The sequence below is a fragment of the Carassius auratus genome, chromosome 43 (assembly GCF_003368295.1).
Source record: "Carassius auratus strain Wakin chromosome 43, ASM336829v1, whole genome shotgun sequence".
NCBI lineage: Eukaryota > Metazoa > Chordata > Actinopteri > Cypriniformes > Cyprinidae > Carassius > Carassius auratus.
In genome coordinates this window covers 6,647,641-6,666,743 of record NC_039285.1, presented here as the reverse complement: position 1 = coordinate 6,666,743, position 19,103 = coordinate 6,647,641, and the positions used below count along the sequence as shown (strand labels likewise).

The window sequence follows — 19,103 nt, the reverse complement described above, 5'->3', positions numbered from 1 at the left end:
TACTTGCTCTCTCTTTCCCCCGTGGTTCCATTCATATTCTAATCACAGCTTTCCCTTCTGCAGTTTGTAGGCACTCCATCAGAGCCCTCCCAGCCTCAGGCTCTACACTTTTACTTCCCGCTTTTGTGGCCGCACTCTCCTCCCGGCACACTAAAATAAGGTTGCTTCAAGGAGAGAGCAAGAAGGGGAGGGGGGTCCACCAAACTTTCTCTTTCCAGTTTTGCCAATGGCCTTAATGGGCATTTGATGTCAAAAGCATCCAAAATGATGATGAACATTTGTGTGAGAGTTCAGTGTTTTGTTTTTTTTGCACTGATTTTAAATGAACGCAACTTTGACATTGCCATTTTGAGATCAATTAACGGCATCAAAGACAGCAAAAAAATCTGCAATGGGCCAGAAAGTGGCCTTTGGATGGAGAACTTTAAAACTGAAGCAGTGGGGGCAGTGTGTGTGTGTGTGTGTGTACGAAGAGGGTACGAAAATGTATTAAATGCTATAATGGGAGACGGGGAGGCCACAGTGCTGGGATTGCGTAGATCTAAGCCTCTTTTTTTTCTGGGAAGGGAGCTTTTCTTATTCAAAACAGCCCCACAAAAGACTTCCAGTGAGCCTTGCCACATCCCCATCTGACTCGAAGCCATTCATCAGCCTGCCGAGCCTATCAATGACATGTCCCCCATCAGGGCTCCTATAAAATCAGCCCCTTTCCCATGAAACATCAGCAAACATTTTGACGGCTCTGGCTTTTCCCCCGCTGGATCTCTGGAGTCTGTGACCCTGTCTCCACCCCACCCGCTCCTACAACCCCCACCTCCATCACCACCGCCACCCTCTCCACGGACCTCACATCTTATGCATCTCAGCGCCGGGCAGTTCTCTCGGAGAGACAGAGGGAGCTGAGGAGGGGGAGTCCTGCACGGAGCCATTTTCTCAGAGGAGCCCCTGGAACGTACTTGGGAAGAGGATGCATTGTGGGCTGCTGGAAGAGCCTGACATGGATTCCACAGGTTGGTTCCTGGTGTACCGCTGTGACATTGAGACGCTTGGGATCTGGGCTCTTTTGGAACATGAAACAGGCCTTGGGATTGTGTGACCCGAGATTGGCATCAGAAAAAGTTTTTTAACCTTCCGTAAGGGAAGCTCTTTAATCTAGTTCACCAAGAGATAAGTTGGCATGTTTTTTTGGCCTCGTTTTTAATTGCTCGGGATGGGTGTTCTTTTGCTGAGATTATTGTTTTATACCGTTTTGGGATTCGGTCAATTGGACTGATGGCAAGTTAGTCCTAAATTTAACTAAACTTGCATAAGGTACTGAGTTTGTCGCAGTTTTCTGAAAATGATGCACCTGCTCAAGCCAAGTTTTGACTTGAGTGAAACCGCACTATACTGCTGGTAACTATAAAATGGCTTCTTCTGAAGATATACGTAAACTCTGAAGAAAACGTGATAATTCATACAAAATATTTAGAAAACAGATGTCTTGCTGTAGTGTTTTGATCCAAATTTTTTTTTTTACTAATTTTGTTTTTAAAAGTGTTCCATGTGGCCTAAAAAAGCAGTTACTCTGTTCAATTCTGTTCAATGCAATTTTTTATGAAAAAAAAAGAAGTTAATTATTGAATAGTTGCCATATTCAGATGACACTTTTACACGCTTATATATATTTACACGCATATATTCAATGCATGATTATAAATGATCTCGGATCAGTCTCGCTTTTAAATTGGATTTAATCCAATTATTTAGAGAACTGTTCAGAGGGCAAAAAATTAAATTACAGACAGAAAATCTGATTTCAATTGACTGGGCCAATCTTAACAGAGATTAGTTTCTGAGATTTTTTTTTAAATATAGGCTACTTCATATTAACAGCTGCATAATAATAATAATAATTATATTATAATAATACATTTAAAATAAAATGTCAGCAAAAATAAACTTGACTATGTTGTTAAAAGTAAAAATAACCATTGGTGGCATTTCAAAGCATGTTAATACTATTTCAAAAGTCAAATAAATCGTTTAGACAGCCTTTTATTATCTTGTGTCATCACTGATAGTGACCTTTAAAAAACTAGGCTACCTCATAAAATATATTTTTTAATGTGAGGGATATTTCACGTTTTAAGTCAATTTAACTAGTTTATCTCACTTCAGCTTTATTTTGCCTCTCAATAACTGTGGAAAATTAGTTTTCTAGTTTGTAAAAAATAAATCAACTTCAAGAACTTGAATAAATAATAATAATAATTGGCCTTAACCCACTTATTAGATGCCTTGTAGGCTAATAGGCTACTGTGAGGAATTATTATTATTATTATTATTATTATTAATTCTGCTTGTTTGTCTCCTGATGAAACTGATCATGAGGATTTGATTATTATGACGCATTAAAGCTAGGCCACATTCAAGTATTTTTTAGCTCCCAAAATTAAGACCTGCAATAATATTTGAATCAAGTCGAAGCTGCCTCTCACTTTACACCTGCCGTTTGAGTAGTTAGTTGTCTAATGGCTGTCAAATGACTTCAACAACAGAAGTTTTAAGTCTGATAACTATCACTATAACTTCAGCCGCCATTTGGTTTCCCAATCGACTCGCAGTCTTGGCAACCGATGCTATAGTGACCGTTGCCATGGCCAGTGCAGGACAACATGACTGACATAAGTTCGAATCGAATTATATTATAAGTGTTTCTGTTTCGTGATGTAAGGACACGAGCAGGTTTACTTACATAGCAGAAACGAAAACCCGCTAAAAAGGTTCGATTATGACGACACCACTATGGAGGAGCGCGCGGAATAAATTGAGCGTGCGCGCGCTTGTAATTCGCCTCGGGGACAATGCTGGATTCCTGTAGTTCTGCTGAAAACATTTCAAATAGAATCCGAGCTGCCCAAAGATCCGCACAATCGATTGTAATTGAATTGCACCGTCATTATTATGGCCCTCAACTCCATAGACAGCGGCTGCAATAACGTGTGAACAAGAATAATTCACGTTATATAGAATTTACAAATGAACAATTACAGTTCAACCCTTCTCAATTTTTTTTTCTAAGCTGTGGGGAGAAAAACAATAGTTAAGTTTAGAAATAGCGAGGTCATGCACCTGTTGCTTCTGCTGATGGGGAAGAATAAGATAAATGGCGTTGAAATGTAGGCGATGTTTAAATAAATACAAATAGAATGGAACAGAAAAAAATATATTCAATTAAAACAAGCTAAATGAAACACTTGTGGTTTAAAACGTTTAATTGTTATATTGTTTCTTTGCAGAAGAAAAAGATTGGTCTTAACAAATACTGTGAAGACAGCCATATATGCCTACAATAAATAAGGCGTATATATGTGTGTGTGTGTGTGTGTGTGTGTGTGTGTGTGTGTATAAATATGTATATAGCCTACATTACGCCTTAATTGTTCAGAGCGCTGGATTGAAAGATGTCTTAGCGAATGCGAGAGCAAGCAGTTCTCCATGTAGATTTAAGTGTTAATAATTTCATCAAATCATCCCTAAAATAATATTTGAATCAAGTCGAAAGTGCTTCTCACCTGCCGTTTGAGTTAGTTGTCTGATGGCTGTCAAATAACTTCTAAAACAAAAGTCTAGTATATGTTTTACTTTTGCAGAGAGCTGGATTGAAAGATGTCTGAACGAAAACGAAAGCAAACGGTTCTCCAGCCACTCTTCTACTGGAAATATGTCCAACGACGAAAGTAAGTATAAGGAATATTCATGAATAAATGAAATGAAACTATATAACAACATGAAACATGAACAACTATTTCATAGGTAATGTGAGTATTATGATAGAACATGTCTTTAAAGGGCACCTTTGTAAAACTCCGACATACAATTTTATGTACATGTGTGTGTATATATATATATATATATATATATATATATATATATATATATATATATATATATATATATATATATATATATATATATAATGCTAAATTTATTATATAATATTTAAGACATTTATATGTAATCTTTATTAAATAGAAATTATGAACCTGATTGTTGTGTTTTTCTTCTTATATAAGACGAGGAGAAGGAAAACAACCGAGCATCCAAGCCACATTCAACACCTGCCACATTACAATGGTGAGTCAGAAATGTCACTTAATCATATAATTGTGTGTGTGTGTGTGTGTATGTGTGTGTGTGTGTATATATATATATTTAATTTAATTAGCTTTGATATTTTAAGTTACATCCAGTAGCAACAATTGACTTCAGTCTGTGAAATAAAATGTTTTTGAGAAATTTAACTATCAGTGTATAGTTTCAGGGCTCAATTTTGTAAAATGTCACATAGCTTGTTAGTTTAATAAACAGTAATAAACAGTTTGTTAATTTGTCAGCATTCAAGTATCAGAAAGGAAAACAGACTTACAACCTCACAGAGAAATTGCTTCTTCAAAAAATCATGTTTTTCAATCTAGTTTACTAGCAAAACACACACACACACACACACACACGCAAACAGTTTATATGTTTATTTTCAAGCCCTTTTTGTCTGACTTGTTTCTCTCTTTTGAAATATTCACTAAACCACACTTTTTTATTAGATTCCAGATTTCCAAATAGCTGTATCTCGTCCAAATATTGTCCCATCATAACAAACCATACATCAATGCAACACTTATTTATTCCACTTTCAGATTATGTATACATCTCAATTCAAGACATTTGCCCTTATGAATGCTTTTGTGGTCCAAGGTCACATATCACAACAAAATTGTAAGTGCAAGAACATTTGGCATATAATTATGAAAGCACTACTTGAAAGTATGTAAAATAAACTAAAATTTCATGTTGGCCAATTCTTGAATTGTGTAACTGGATGATAAGGCAATGATATTTGTTTTAGAACTACTATTATGTTTTCTCCATGTTTAATTACAGAGTTTAGTATTGACTTATGATTTTTTGAGAAGTGTTTTCTAGTCACTAGCTTCCATGTGCACTGACTGAACTGTGTTTTCATCAGGTTGGAGGAGAACTATGAGATCGCAGAGGGTGTTTGTATTCCTCGCAGTGCACTGTACATGCATTATTTGGACTTCTGTGAGAAACTTGATTCTCAGCCGGTCAACGCTGCAAGCTTCGGGAAGGTAAATATTCAACGCTTCAGTGATTAAGTAAAATATTCCACCTTTTCTGATAGTCAAGTTTTGATGAGGTAATCATGGAGTTTTCTCTCATCAAAGATCCTATAAACATGCATGTTCACATGAAAGAGGAAGGAAAACATCTGTTACAAAAAAAAAGCATGACATAATACTGGGTATTATAAAGAGCCACAGCCAGTGGCCTTTTCTTACACCTCTTCTGCAAACTCATAGCTGGACAATATAAACAATGAACATGTTCACCCTTGTTCCCACAACCCTTCAACCCAACTACTCATATAGCCACCCCCCCGACACACCCTTACCCTGCTCCCCCGGGTCCTGTCGGAGGATATTGAAAAAGAGAAGGGGCCTGGATTAATGTGTAATTAAAGGAAATTTGGAAGGGTGAGATGTTGCGGAATGTTAGATCAGTGGCTGGAGCAGCGTGGGGTGTCCTTTAGGAAGGCTTCATTGATTCGGGACAAAAAAGAGAGAGAGAGTTGGACCTGCCTCCCTGTCTGCTCATTTATCAAGCCAAGCCTGACAGAAACTTCACAGCTTGGCCTCTTTTTTTCATCCCACACAATAGAGAGTTTCACTGTTTGCAAAGTTTTCTGCACCGGGAGCTGGACCAAGGAGCTCATGGACAAAAAGTAGAGAGAGAACGAGAGATTGGCGAGAAAAGAAATGTCTTTGGACGTGTATGAATCTAACAAGATGATTGAGAAGATATTTTTGTGATAGTTGTAACAGATAACACACTGATGTCGCTAAATATGTGCCCAGAAAAGCTTAATACATGAGTATTTATTTTTCTTTTTACCTGATCCAAACAGATAATAAGACAACAGTTTCCTCAATTAACTACACGGAGGCTAGGAACCAGAGGCCAGTCAAAGTAAGTTCCTTATTCAATTTCCGAAAACATTTCTAACTTTTTACATTTGTCATGTCACTTTAAATATGTTTTGTCAAGAAGGTCACAGTCAGAAGTCCACAAGCAGTGTTGGGGGTAATTTATTACAACTCGAGTAACATAATCAGATTACTTTTTTTCAAGTAACTTGTAAAGTAACGCATTACTTTTAAATTTACAACAAAATATATGATACTTTTTCAAATATATATATATATATATATATATATATATAGATAGATAGATAGATAGATAGATAGATAGATAGAGAGAGAGAGAGAGAGAGATTATATTATTTATAATGTATGAAATTGTATTATTTCATTCCAAACAAAAAGTACATTTGTTCATGCTTTATCTCACCTACGGCCCAAAATGCAGTTATCCGTTTACGCTCCATAGATGATGTGACAAAATGTTATTCTTGTGTATAAAAAAGTACCGGTGCAGAGATTGTGAACACTTTTTCAGTAAAAACGTTTTAGTCAGCAAACAAACTGCAACTCATGTATAATTTTCAACTTGGCACGCGCTTGTCCCTCTTAGGTATCACTACTATGGAATCGCTGTGAAAGAGAGCTCTCAGTACTATGATGTGATGTACTCTAAAAAGGGCGCTGCGTGGGTGAACGAGACGGGGAAGAAAGAGGTCACCAAACAGACAGTGGCGTATTCACCGCGCTCCAAGCTGGGCACTCTCCTGCCAGACTTTCCAAATGTCAAAGACTTAAATCTGCCCGCCAGTCTGCCAGAGGAGAAGGTAAACAGATCCCTAAAACTTTAACTGCTAACCTCCCTCTCTCTCCTCCTGCCTGCTCCCCACCCCTCCTGCTTTCATGTGTCAGACCCTGGGCCTGAATTAGATGAGGACCTGGAGGATTTATGTGTTGGTTCCTAGCGAACTCTTAATCTTTCGAGTAGATAATAAGATCTCGCATTGGACAAAGGATGGGCACTAGCTGTCTCGCTTTAAAAAGGTGCCTGTAATTTTAAATGGTTTGTGAGTTTCTGATCTTTAAAGCCTCTTTTTATACACTGCTTTGGCAAGACCTTGTAAATAGGCATTGTTCATGAAAGCAGCTTGGTTGTTTGGTATTTGTATCCTCCTTCTTTAGTGTTAGAGTCTTTTAGTGTCTTATTAATGCATGACCATGAGTCAGGAATGAATTTGGTATGGCATCATTAACACTAAGTGAATTGTTCTCTGAGGGAAAGTATTACAAAAAGTCATTTAAATTAGCTTTTTTCCACTACAAGGTCTCAACCTTTATCATGATGTACAGAACTCATTGCCAGAGGATACTGGATACGGTCATACGAGCCAACTTTGATGAGGTCTGCATTCTGAATTGTTTTGTTTTTTTCAAGCTTTTTCATCTGTTGGCATTATGCGTTATCGCATTGTTTATTTGTGTTTGTGTATATGCCTAGGTCCAGAGCTTCCTGTTGCACTTTTGGCAAGGCATGCCGCCACACATGCTCCCTGTCTTGGGCTCTTCTACAGTGGTTAATATAGTTGGTGTGTGTGACTCCATATTGTACAAGGCCATCTCAGGAGTCCTCATGCCCTCCGTCCTACAGGCTCTGCCTGACAGGTGAGTCCCATTCCTGTCTATTTAGATTTTTTTTTTAAAGTGCATATCACAATTTATGCACTTGCAGTTTTGGAAAGTTCTGCAGTACCTAGAACTAAATGCAACCTTTTTTATTTCCTTGTTGTGACATAATTCTGAGTGAAATTGGATATTTAGAAAAAAACCATAACACTATGACAGGGTTTGATTTTGAAAAGTTGTACCTATACGGAAAATTGGAAAGTAAAAGGAGAATTTGACAAAATAATAGGGCTTGGTGACAGTAGAAAGTTAAAGTCAAGTAAAAGCACATATTAATAGGATAACAAAGATTTTTCAAGCTTATAAATATTTTTTATGTGCATATTTGAACATTATATCTCACATTTAACATAATCAGAACTGCCTCAGTAAGAACAACAAACTGTATGAAATTAACCCTACTGGTGGTAAAAGCCACAACTTTATTTTCAGTAATAGCTGGAATCAGATCATATATACACAATGCCGAATAGACATTACAGTATCACACACAAATTCTTCATATCAAATGAAGATCCTCATGCCAGAGTAGAGTCCTTTAGTAGGTTTTTAAATTGAACGTGCGGCATTGTCTTGAAAATAGACAAGAAAGCTGGCATGGCATTAAAACACCCATCAACATTGGTCAAATGGAATTTTGTCTTCAAGCTAAATAAATACCCTTAATACTGTGGGATCATTGCTGGCATTTGCATATCAAACATTTACATCAGTGTAATTAACTGATGGTTAAGGGTTTGGGAAGATTTCCCATAAATGACGCATGACTCCTGTTTGTATTGCCCCAGGTAAAAGGTCAAAAATTTTAATGCGTCAGAGCATCCTTTGTACTGTGTAATGTACTTATGCATACTGTACTACACTATATCCTTGTTTGTGTGTTTTGGATAATGCAGCCTCACTCAGGTGATCAGAAAGTTTGCCAAGCAGCTGGACGAGTGGCTGAAAGTGGCATTACATGACCTGCCTGAGAACTTGCGCAACATAAAGTTTGAATGTATGTGCTAAGATATTCAAGAATAAAAAAACAACAAAATTAATCTCGCTGGTATTCTAAGGCTATTTTTGAATAAATATGTTTTATTCTCAGTGTCAAGAAGATTTTCCCAGATACTTAAACGACAGACATCATTAAACCATCTCTGTCAGGTAGCTTATACAGCAACTTTGTTTTTAATATTTAACATTTTTCTCTTTGTCTCCAATTCTCCATCATGTTTGAATCATGTTTTCACAAATACATATGATTAGTCACAGTGCAAGCTGAAATTTTAGTTATATACTTTCTCTTGCAGGCTTCTCGAACTGTGATCCACAGTGCAGACATCACCTTTCAGATGCTTGAGGATTGGAGGAACGTAGACCTTAACAGCATCACTAAACAGACTCTTTATACAATGGAAGACTCCAGAGAGGACCAGAGGAGACTTATCATCCAGTGTAAGATTTCAATGAAAAGGTTTTAGATGAGACCTAGCCGGTTTCATTCAGAATGATTTATTAGTGTTTCTGTGTTGTACTAGTTTAGAGTAGTTTGCTTGTACCGTAGTGTTATTGCAGCAGAATCACATGCAGCGCTGTGTTCAAAGCCCTGCTGGATTATGATTCAGATTTCACACAGTAGCTGTCAACCGGCGCTGAATCATTCCCACGACCATGAGAGTCGAGCTTTAACCACAGACACTGAGAGGTTAACACTCACAGTTTGACACCCTGAAGAGCATTTCAAATTCATTTCAGCGTCAACCTCTCACATGACTGATCAGGTCAAAGTTCAAAGATTCTGTCATGTCATCTTCGAAAGAGGATTCTGAGCTCCTCTCTCTCTCTCTCTCTCTCTCTCTATGTTTCATACCGAGATCTCAAGTCTTTGCCAGTCGTATTTTTGCAACTTTTTCAAGAAATAAAAACTGATATTGTGAAATTAATGCTTCAAAAAAAAAAAAGAATTAAAATTTTGGGTGCATGTGATTTTTTTTTTTTTTTTCTTTCTACTCAAATGTATTGTTAATCTGTCTATCTATCTGTTTTCTTTTCGTTTTCTTTCTTTTTTTAAGTCTATCAAGAATTTGACAGACTGCTGGAGGACCAGTCACCCATTGAAGCCTACATCGAATGGCTGGACTCTATGGTGGAGAGATGTGTCGTGAGGGTAAGTGTACAGGCCATGAAAATTCATTTTATGCTTAATTTACACTTAATTTGCTGTATGATGATTATAAAACTAGATATTTTGTTATATATATATATATGTTATAAATGTCTTAACTGACACTTTTGATTCATTTAATGAGTCCTTGCTGAATAAAAGTAATAATTTATTTAACAAAATGTTATTGACATTTTGCCATTTAAAAATATATATGAATTATTGCTAAATTATTTATTTTTGTTATTAATAATCTAATATTGTAATTTGTATCATTACAATTAGATTTATTCATTATAGAGATGTAAATAGCAGTAGATTTTCATAGCCCTTTTCAAGCCCTGTTTATGTTCTTCAAATCCAAACTGCAGGTGTCCAACCCATGCAACTCTAAATGCCGTCACAACATACTTAAGACCTCTCGTGATGCAATTCCCCAACTTAATAATGTCTTCATTGCCCCTTTTCATGCCCATTATAGTCCAGAAATGGGCTTGTAAATCTGGTTTCCATGGGAACTTCTACTACCTACCAAACAATAGTTCAATGGGAGGGTGTTTCCTCAGGGGCAAATCAAAAGTTGACTTGTTGACATGTTTTTCATTCTTGGGGGTTAGACCCCAGTTTGGACCTGAAGGTTAAGGCCCCTGTGCCCTCCCCCAGGCTTTTCTCATGGTAATTCTCCATTTAGGTGGCAGGGAAGAGACCCGGATGTCTGAAGAGAGTAGCTCAGCAGTTCCTCCTCATGTGGTCGTGTTTCGGGACCAGAGTTATCCGGGATATGACGCTGCATAGCGCACCCAGCTTCGGTGAGTCAGGCTGCACCATTTTTTCAAAATCATCCTATTTGGGAAAGTAGATATGAATCTTCTTTTAATTGATTTGGTTTGTCATGTTAACTAAAAGTTTCTCAACCCACAACACCAACTGTCAACTTTGAACTAAAATGGCAGCTTTGCTAACTCTTGGCTTACACCACCTAGCTGTCTATAGCAAAGTAATTGAAAGAAGGGCCATAAAAGAGGTAAAGGCCCCCTCCTTGTCAGCACTGTCTGTGAATATCAAAGGCACAGTTGGTTATAGTGTTTTGATAATGCAGCTCTCTGTACAAAACAGCTAATTAACAAAGGCTAACCCCCACCAAGTCTTTCCCCCTTCTTCCCATTTTATGACCGGGCAGTATTGCGCCCAGTCCTCTGAAAAGCCACAATGTTTATTATGCACATAGTGGCTGGAGTTGCTAACACAATGCAAGGATTGTGCCATGCTCCTTATGAATTCTTTCCCCCATCTGATTCAGAACATCAACTCAAAGCATCATATGCTTTAGTAACTCTGTAGAGTTTATGGTTGGACTGTTAGATTGGTTCTGACTTGGTTTTGGACTTTTACCATTTAAATGTGGTTCAGTTTTGCTCTAATTAACAACATCGAATCATTTTGTTCACTTGAGGCTTCGATTCAAGATTCAAATTGAATTGCATTTGATGGTTAATGCTTTATGGTCCACAAAAACTACATTTATTAATTGGGCAGGAGACTTGAATTGGTAGAAAGGGAAGTCGTGGCCTAGTGGTTAAAGAGTTTGATTCCTAACCCTAGGGTTGTGGGTTCGAGTTTCAGCCGGCAATACCATGACTTAGGTGTCCTTGAGCAAGGCACCGAACCCCCAACTGCTCCCCGGGTGTCACTGCATAAATGGCTGCCCACTGCTCCCGGTGTGTGTTCACAGTGTGTGTGTGTGTGTGTTCACTGCTGTGTGTGTGCACTTTGGACGGGTTAAATGCAGAGCACGAATTCTGAGTATGGATCACCATACTTGGCTGTATGTCACTTCACTTTAACTTTTTATGGTAAATGGATTTTTTTTGTATTTATAGGCTCATTCCATCTGATCCACCTCATGTTTGATGACTACATACTATACCTGCTTGAGTCTCTGCACTGCCAGGAGAGAGCCAATGAACTCATGAGGGCTATGAAAGCAGAGGGGACACCAGGTGAGATCCATTTGAAAGAAGAAATAGAGCTGATCACCCATGGCATCAGTTTGGAGACTAAAACAGAAAGCTAATTTGTCATTAAAATAATAGTTTTCATTAGTTCTGTGGGTGACTTCACTTGAAGGGAGATTCTACAACATAAATGGCACAGTCAAACCTCAGATAAAATTAAGCCTATAGAGCCTATTATTTTAAATTTGATACACAAACTTCTATAAGGCCTTTATAAATGATCAAAACGATAAAAACAAAATGGTTGTACATATACCTTCCTTATGTATACAACTCTGTACATTGTAATACACATTCTACATATCTTCTGTTGTGTGATTTATAGTTCATACTTTTTCAGCAAGTAAAAGGCCTTTTAGTATAATTCTATAAATGTACTCTTTCAGGTCGAGGTTTGTATGCAGGTTCACTATGAAATGTAAAGATTTTTATAATTTAAAATATAAATAAGTTTATATTATTAGTGATATTTCAGAATGTACACTTCCTGGTAACTGGTTTGAAGCAACCTATGTTTACCTGATTATCCATGCAAGTATCAAATATGACACATCAAGCTTTTGGAAACAAACAGAGCTTTGATTGTAAAACTAGATTCATTGTTGAACATCGGGTTTTGAAAGTGAAGTGCTGTACTCGGTCAGCTGTCAGAAATAGTTTGTGTCTGTTGGTGGAGTCTAAATTGGCCTTGGGACATATGGAGTGACAAATGATATTCATATTAATTATATAGAAGTAGTCTGCTAAACTGATCTTATGGATTTAAATTACAAAGGATCAGTTTCATCTTAATTTTTGTCTATATGAATATCAGCAGCTCTTTGAGTATGAGCTCCATATTTTCTAATATCCTACTATATGAGCCACAAAAGCTGCAAAAACACCTATGGAAACATTTCTTTTTTAAAAGATTTATATTTTGTCTATAGGTTCAATATAAAGATATTTCTGACTATTGTTTCATATGAAAGATCATTTGTGTATCTTATGGTAGTTAGTCTTGGTTTAGTGCTGATCTAACTGGTGGAAGAGGTTGTCTAAGCTGGTTGACCGGGAACGTCACATCCGATCTGCTGGGGAATCTTACACCAGCATGCAAAAAATTGTGGTTGAAGTGAAGTGTGGTGACTTATACTCTGTATTTTTGCTCTGCATTTAACCAATCCATGTGCACACATACACACACTGTGACGCTCACTCACTCACCTTGCTCAATGGGTCTCACCTCAGTCGTGGTATTGAGGGTGGAAGAGATCGCTGTACATACACTCCCCCCAGCAACAATTCCCACCAGACCTGAGACTCGAACCTGCAACCTTCAGGTTACAAGTCCAACTCTCTAACCATTAGGCCACAACAGCCCACAAAGATTGCAACAAAGAATCACGAAAATGTCTTAACTTTTGACTTTTATTTTGTACTACTATAGCAGATTCTGGGGAAGAGCTGATGCTTATGGGTTCCACCCCCACATCTACGTCACCTGGACCCTACTCTCCTGCCAAGTCTGTTAACTCAGTGGGTGTACCGGCAGTAGTATCCCCCAATTCAGCCCAGTCTCCAGAGTACACCAGCATATCAGCTACCACAGGTAAATAGTGTAGATTGACTCTAAACTGATTCTAAATCTCAATCCACACAACACAGTATCACATTCAACTGTACATTTGGCACAGCCCATTTCATGCATCCATTAAATCTCACAGTAAGATCAATTAATTAATAAGCCAAACACGTTTCTCTGTACATGTATGTCTGTGTATGTGCCAGGAGCTGTTCAGTCATATACCTGGTCCCTTACATACACAGTGACAACATCAGGTGGCAGCCCACCCGAAACTGGATCCCAGCTTTCCTGCATGAGAGACGGACCCCCTCTACATAGCTCCTCATCTGTCCACAGGATGCCAGTTTACCCACATCGGGATGAGCATGGGTAAGCTCCCAAATGAATGATATGACATTAAATGATGTACTGAATATGACATTACAGTATGGATTATGAAATGTTTTGAGAGATTTTTACTGAGTACCTTTTTTTTCTAGCTATACTGGCAGCTATAATTACAGCAGCTACGCAAACCAGCACCATCATGCAATCCAGAGTCAGTACTCCAGTTTGACCCACGAACCAGGGCTGCCCACCCCTCTGCACTATTCATCATACCACCGGACCTCAGCACAGGTTAGGCTCCTCCCACCAAAATTGTAAAATCATACAGTACTATTTTAATATGATACTATTTATCCACAAGCTCTGAACTACTTCTAAAACACATGATTATAGAATATAGTTTCACAATTTGGTCACTTGGTCTGAAATAAAGTTTTATCACAGTTATGATAAATCATAATTATGATGCAAATCAGAAACTGGCATAATTCTGAGGTAAAGTCAAAATTGTAACAAAAAATCAACTTGTTGTCAATTTTCATAATTGCAATCAAAATTATTACATACTAAGCCACAATTATGTGATATAAAATAAAAAATAATGAGAAATTATTATTATTATTAACTAACATGAAAAAAAAACACATTTTGGACTGGACTTAAAAATATAAGAGTAAAGTTAAGAAAATCTATTTTGATTAAAGCGAAAACCAAAGCAAACTATTTTAATCAAAGATGAATCATGTACAAAGAGGCCAGGAATGAACATTAACTAAATAAACCTTATAACAGATGTAAATAGTTGTGTATTCCCCAGTTTTTAGAGTGGAAGTGTATTCCAGCCTTGTCTCTTTTACAGGGTTTGTAACTGAGAGAAGAATACTTGTGTGAATGTGAATGGTGCTTGATGTATTACAGTCATTAGCATCTGAAATGTTCTGGTAACTGTTATCCACTGAGGTTTATGGAAAGATAATGTTTGCTTAGCTCAGTATACACTGAGGTAATAGGCTGAACTCCTGATCAGAAGGACAGGTCATTTAGCATTTCCATGTAAAGTGGATGAGATATATATATATATATATATATATATATATATATATATATATATATATATATATATATATATATATATGTAAAAAAGAAAAAGCTTAGTTAATTGTCTTTGTTAAACCTCTAGAGAGCCCTCTGGTTAAAGTTTATTGAAAAAAACAATTGCTAAATCTCAAAATGCTCTTATTGCTTTATTATAAATTAGCAAAAGCAACATTTTCCATTAAGATTTTTTGAAAATTTTGAATGCTGGCTTGGAAAAGCTTTAAGTAGTTAACATTTCCTTGATAAGTTTATTTAGATGTTATGTAGTTGGAGAACTTAGAATGTTTGAATATATGAAATTTAAAGGATATGTTAGAACAGTATGTAGTTTGAATAACTGATTCATTTTTAAGAGAGAGTTGAAGTTTAAAAGCTATTTGTGGTTGCTTTAGTGTTCTGGATTGTAGGTAACCTTTTTTATTACATGTTTATGGCCTTTGATTTGATTATTAGGTACAGGAAAACCATTAGTCTGTTCAGTTAGGAAAAATATGGTACTCTACGAACAGTCTGTAGGCCTGTGCCAAGTTTAGTGGATGTGGCCTGAAAGCTCTAGGAGATACAAAAATATTTGCAGTGGTTTACAGAATTGTGGACAAGCACGATGGTTTATCAGTGTGTGAAATGTTCATTTTAGATATACCTAGTGTATACAAAATATTCATGCTGCATAGTACTAGCTCAGAAACTGAGTGCATAGTTGAAGTATCCTGTATAGTACTTGAGATAGAGGGAGCGTGCAAGGTTGGATTCAACTATTTTTCTGTGGATGGAGAGGCAGGGATCTGCATTACATATATTGAAAGTCAAAGCGGGTGTGATGGTAATTTCCTGTCAGGAGCTCTCTGGCCTAGTCTGCCTTTGTAATTGGGGATCAGCTGGGCCTCAGAGTTTCAGAAAAAACGGGAAAACAAAAGACTTTTCAAAAAGGAAAACAAATACAGGGAGAGGGGGCGCCGCTTAATGTTTTGGTCCGATTTTTTGTCACGTTCGCTTCTTTGAGGGAACGAGGAGACGAGGTGTAAACTTCACACGAACAGACTTTAATGAACATCCAAGGAATCAGGAAATCACACAAGTAGCGGGTAAGACGATATTCAAAACCGGACAAAGAAGCTCAGAAAAGGGCTCATTATAAATACACAAGGCAAAAGGAGGGACACAGTGAAGATCACCTGAAATCAATTACATAATAAACATAGGAAACACCTGGGACAAATGAACATCATCAGACATGAGGGAAAACTGGGTCATGGAGCACGTAGGGGAGGAGAACACAACACAAGACAGAAACAGAGTCTGACATGACTAGAGATCCAGATGGAAAGGCGTTTATTAAAATATTGTTATTCAATGGTTTCTTCTCTCTGCATGAACAAGAGGTCACCAAGCAGCACATCTTGGTCTCTGACCCCGTCTGACTTTTTTCCATGCCATAGTCATTCATAAAAGCTCTAACTGTAGATTGTTTCTATTTAGAGAACACTTATAGATTTTGACTTCCACTTATTTTCCATAAACTTAAAATAGATACAATGCCCATGCTTTGTTTGATATAGCTACACTGAAGGAATCAGTGTAGAGGAGACAAATGAAGATTATGCTGACTTCCAATGAGAGAACAGAGTGTTTTAGATAGACACATATCTTGTGCTCAGTTTTGTTTTTGGTCTTTTACACACAGTAACAAAAATGCCTTTTTGGGGGTCTTTTAAGAAATAGTGCCATGTTAACTTAAAAGGCCTTTTTCTTCTATGCATCAAGAACAGATGTTCAAATTATGCTGAATTTTTGTATTTCTAGTTAATCACTAGATAGTCTGGCATGATCATTTAAACAGTTAAAAAATGTGATTGAATAACATAACTTTGGGGAAGAATTTATGTCCTGTTAGGTCAGTTGGTCCTGTCAGAAGTTTCTACATTTAAATAATAATTATAATAATAACATTAGCAGCAAATATATTATTGATTATTGCTATTAGTAGTAGTAGTATGGCATTCCTTAATTTTGATTTATGATGATGATAATAATAATAATAGCAAAAATAAAATAAAATAATAATGTTAATAAATACTTATAATTCATTGTCGTCTTATTATATATTAAATAAAAAATAAAGAAATGCCATACTATTATTATTACTAGTAGTAGTGTTGTTGTTAATGTTTTTATTGTTGTTTATTTTACTGATATTGCTGATATTATTATTATTATTATTATTATTATTATTATTATTATTATTATTATTAATAAAAAGAATGCTATAGAAATGCTATACTACTAATACTAACATTAATACTATTTATTATTACTACTACTTATATATAAAATTATTGTTATTACAGCTAATTGTTTTTTATTTGCTGTTACTGTTAGTCATTATTATTAATTATATTATAATCATTTTCATCACTTTATTATTGCATATTTATGTTGTGTCAAATTATTATTATAAGTATTGTTATAATTATAAATATTTATTAATAAAGAAAACATTTGATACAGTGATTTGACAGTGGTTAAGGGTGTTTTAGGCATTCCACAATATACACAAAGAAAATGAGGTTTGTTTAGGAAATGCACCACATGAGCCACTTCTGATATTATCCATGTTTCTTTCTGTCTTTAGTATCCACTCAACAGCCAGATGTCCAGAATGGAGTCCTGTTTGATGAGTGGGTCTCCGCTTTTACACTCGAGCGCGGTTACCCCACGATGGCCGGATATGTCCGCGGCCAACAGCTGTTACACCAGCCCCACTGTCCACACGTCACGCTACTCCACCGGAGACATGTACTCCCCTCTCGCCCCACGCAGGAACTCTGAATATGAGCATGCACAACATTTTCCAGGATTTGCCTATATTAATGGGGAGGCAACGACTGGGTGGGCAAAATGATTGTACCCTTCCGAGAGTCTCCGTCCAAGAGGCGATGTCTGCATGTGCAAAGCTGGACAGATAAAACCAGCAGCAGCCCATATTTAACATAATTACAGAGAATGTATTTGAGTGGGAATGACATTGTTTCAGAGATGTTTTTATTGGTGTGGTCTGTGTTTACAGTGCAAGCTGCCAACGAAACTCTTTTGGAATTGCGATCATTGTGAGAGTGCAAAAGGCAGTGTCCCAGTTGTGCCTTTCCCTGCCTGTTTCTCATTTATCTCTCGTGGTCATTATAGGCCACTCAGTAATTTACTGTGCAAAAACTTTGGTTGCTTACCTTATTTAAAAGTAAATATGTATGCATCCTACAGTGTTCTGTTACCACAGACTGGGTTTTTGACGTCAGTGATATTAATGAGACCACAGTAGGGTTTCTTTTCAACATCAAAGTTTGCTACTTTCCTAGCATAAGCACACCACATTCTCAGCACCAGGAAGAAATGCCTTAATATTTTATCTCAGAACGCCCTCTTGGTCAGCTGCCACAATACGTTCATCATAGGAGTTAAAAACAAATAAAGACCTCTCATTTTACACAAATGCAGAATTACTTCAGTGCGAAGCTGAGAAAATATTAGAAATCTTTTCTGTAGCTTTGTAACATTGTGTCCCTTTGAATTGTTTATCTGTGTCTGAACTGTATATCCAGTTTCGTATGATTTTAGGAACCGAAAAGTGTTAACCTAGGTTTGTGTGTTCTTGAATGCACTCAAAGGTACTGTGGACCTATTACCCTATGGGTAGGAATAAAAAGGAAAGAATATGAAAATGTAACATTTATTATCTTTAGTCACTTTCTCTTGTAAATAAAAGCACTCAGTAACTTCTGTGGGGACAGCTGTTACCATGTAAATGATATATGTGGATTTATTTGTTGCCACATAAAGATTTTTTAAACTCAGTACATATTATATCTCATTATTATTATTATTATTATTATTATTATTTTACTCTGTATGTCTATGTTTGGAATATATAAGAATTTAATTGTACACATACTGCTATAGCTATATATACAGCAATAAAATACTTACATGGACACAACGCCGCAATGCAGACCTCATCCGGAGCTGTTTCAGTGTACAACTGTTGGTGCAAGCTACATTAAAGTGATTATTACGTTTTGAATATGGATATTTTTCTTACAAAAATGCATCATTTTGCTACAGGAGGTCTTTGTTCACCCCCATGAGTAATTATAGCACCCCCCCCCCCCCCTCTTTTTTTTCTTTTTATGGATTGGTGCTTTTTTATTTAACTTATTTTGGACAGATGCAGCGCAACACCCGCTGAGTGGCATTAAACAGCTTGAAAGTTAAAAGACAATTTTTTATAT

The 19,103-nt window shown here is 36.7% G+C and overlaps 1 protein-coding gene across 4 annotated transcripts; it reads left to right on the top strand.

The window, feature by feature from the left end:
* The first annotated feature begins 231 nt into the window (after positions 1-231).
* On the top strand, positions 232-18,668 carry LOC113061575 (transcription factor RFX4-like). Of its 4 annotated transcripts, none has more exons than XM_026230778.1 (18): positions 232-1,010; positions 3,636-3,722; positions 4,059-4,119; positions 5,009-5,132; positions 5,969-6,030; positions 6,595-6,808; positions 7,306-7,383; positions 7,480-7,643; positions 8,561-8,661; positions 8,755-8,813; positions 8,960-9,104; positions 9,722-9,816; positions 10,505-10,622; positions 11,694-11,813; positions 13,261-13,419; positions 13,599-13,764; positions 13,875-14,013; positions 17,453-18,668. In XM_026230778.1, exons 1-18 carry the CDS (start codon positions 968-970, stop codon positions 17,720-17,722), a joined length of 2,205 nt encoding a protein of 734 aa, XP_026086563.1. In that variant the 5' UTR covers positions 232-967; the 3' UTR covers positions 17,723-18,668. The 4 variants fall into 4 exon arrangements, with proteins under 4 accessions (XP_026086563.1, XP_026086564.1, XP_026086562.1 ...); XM_026230779.1 differs by having other exon boundaries at positions 242-1,010; positions 13,258-13,419; positions 13,638-13,764; XM_026230777.1 differs by having other exon boundaries at positions 246-1,010; positions 13,258-13,419.
* Positions 18,669-19,103: the final 435 nt, after the last annotated feature.

Bases quoted from the DNA above. Each gene is read 5' to 3' on its own strand.
- LOC113061575 (XM_026230777.1), top strand. From the start codon at position 968: ATGCATTGTGGGCTGCTGGAAGAGCCTGACATGGATTCCACAG. The intron at 7,644-8,560 runs GTGAGTCCCATT...TGGATAATGCAG, and splicing joins CTACAGGCTCTGCCTGACAG to CCTCACTCAGGTGATCAGAA. The intron at 13,420-13,598 runs GTAAATAGTGTA...TGTATGTGCCAG, and splicing joins CAGCATATCAGCTACCACAG to GAGCTGTTCAGTCATATACC.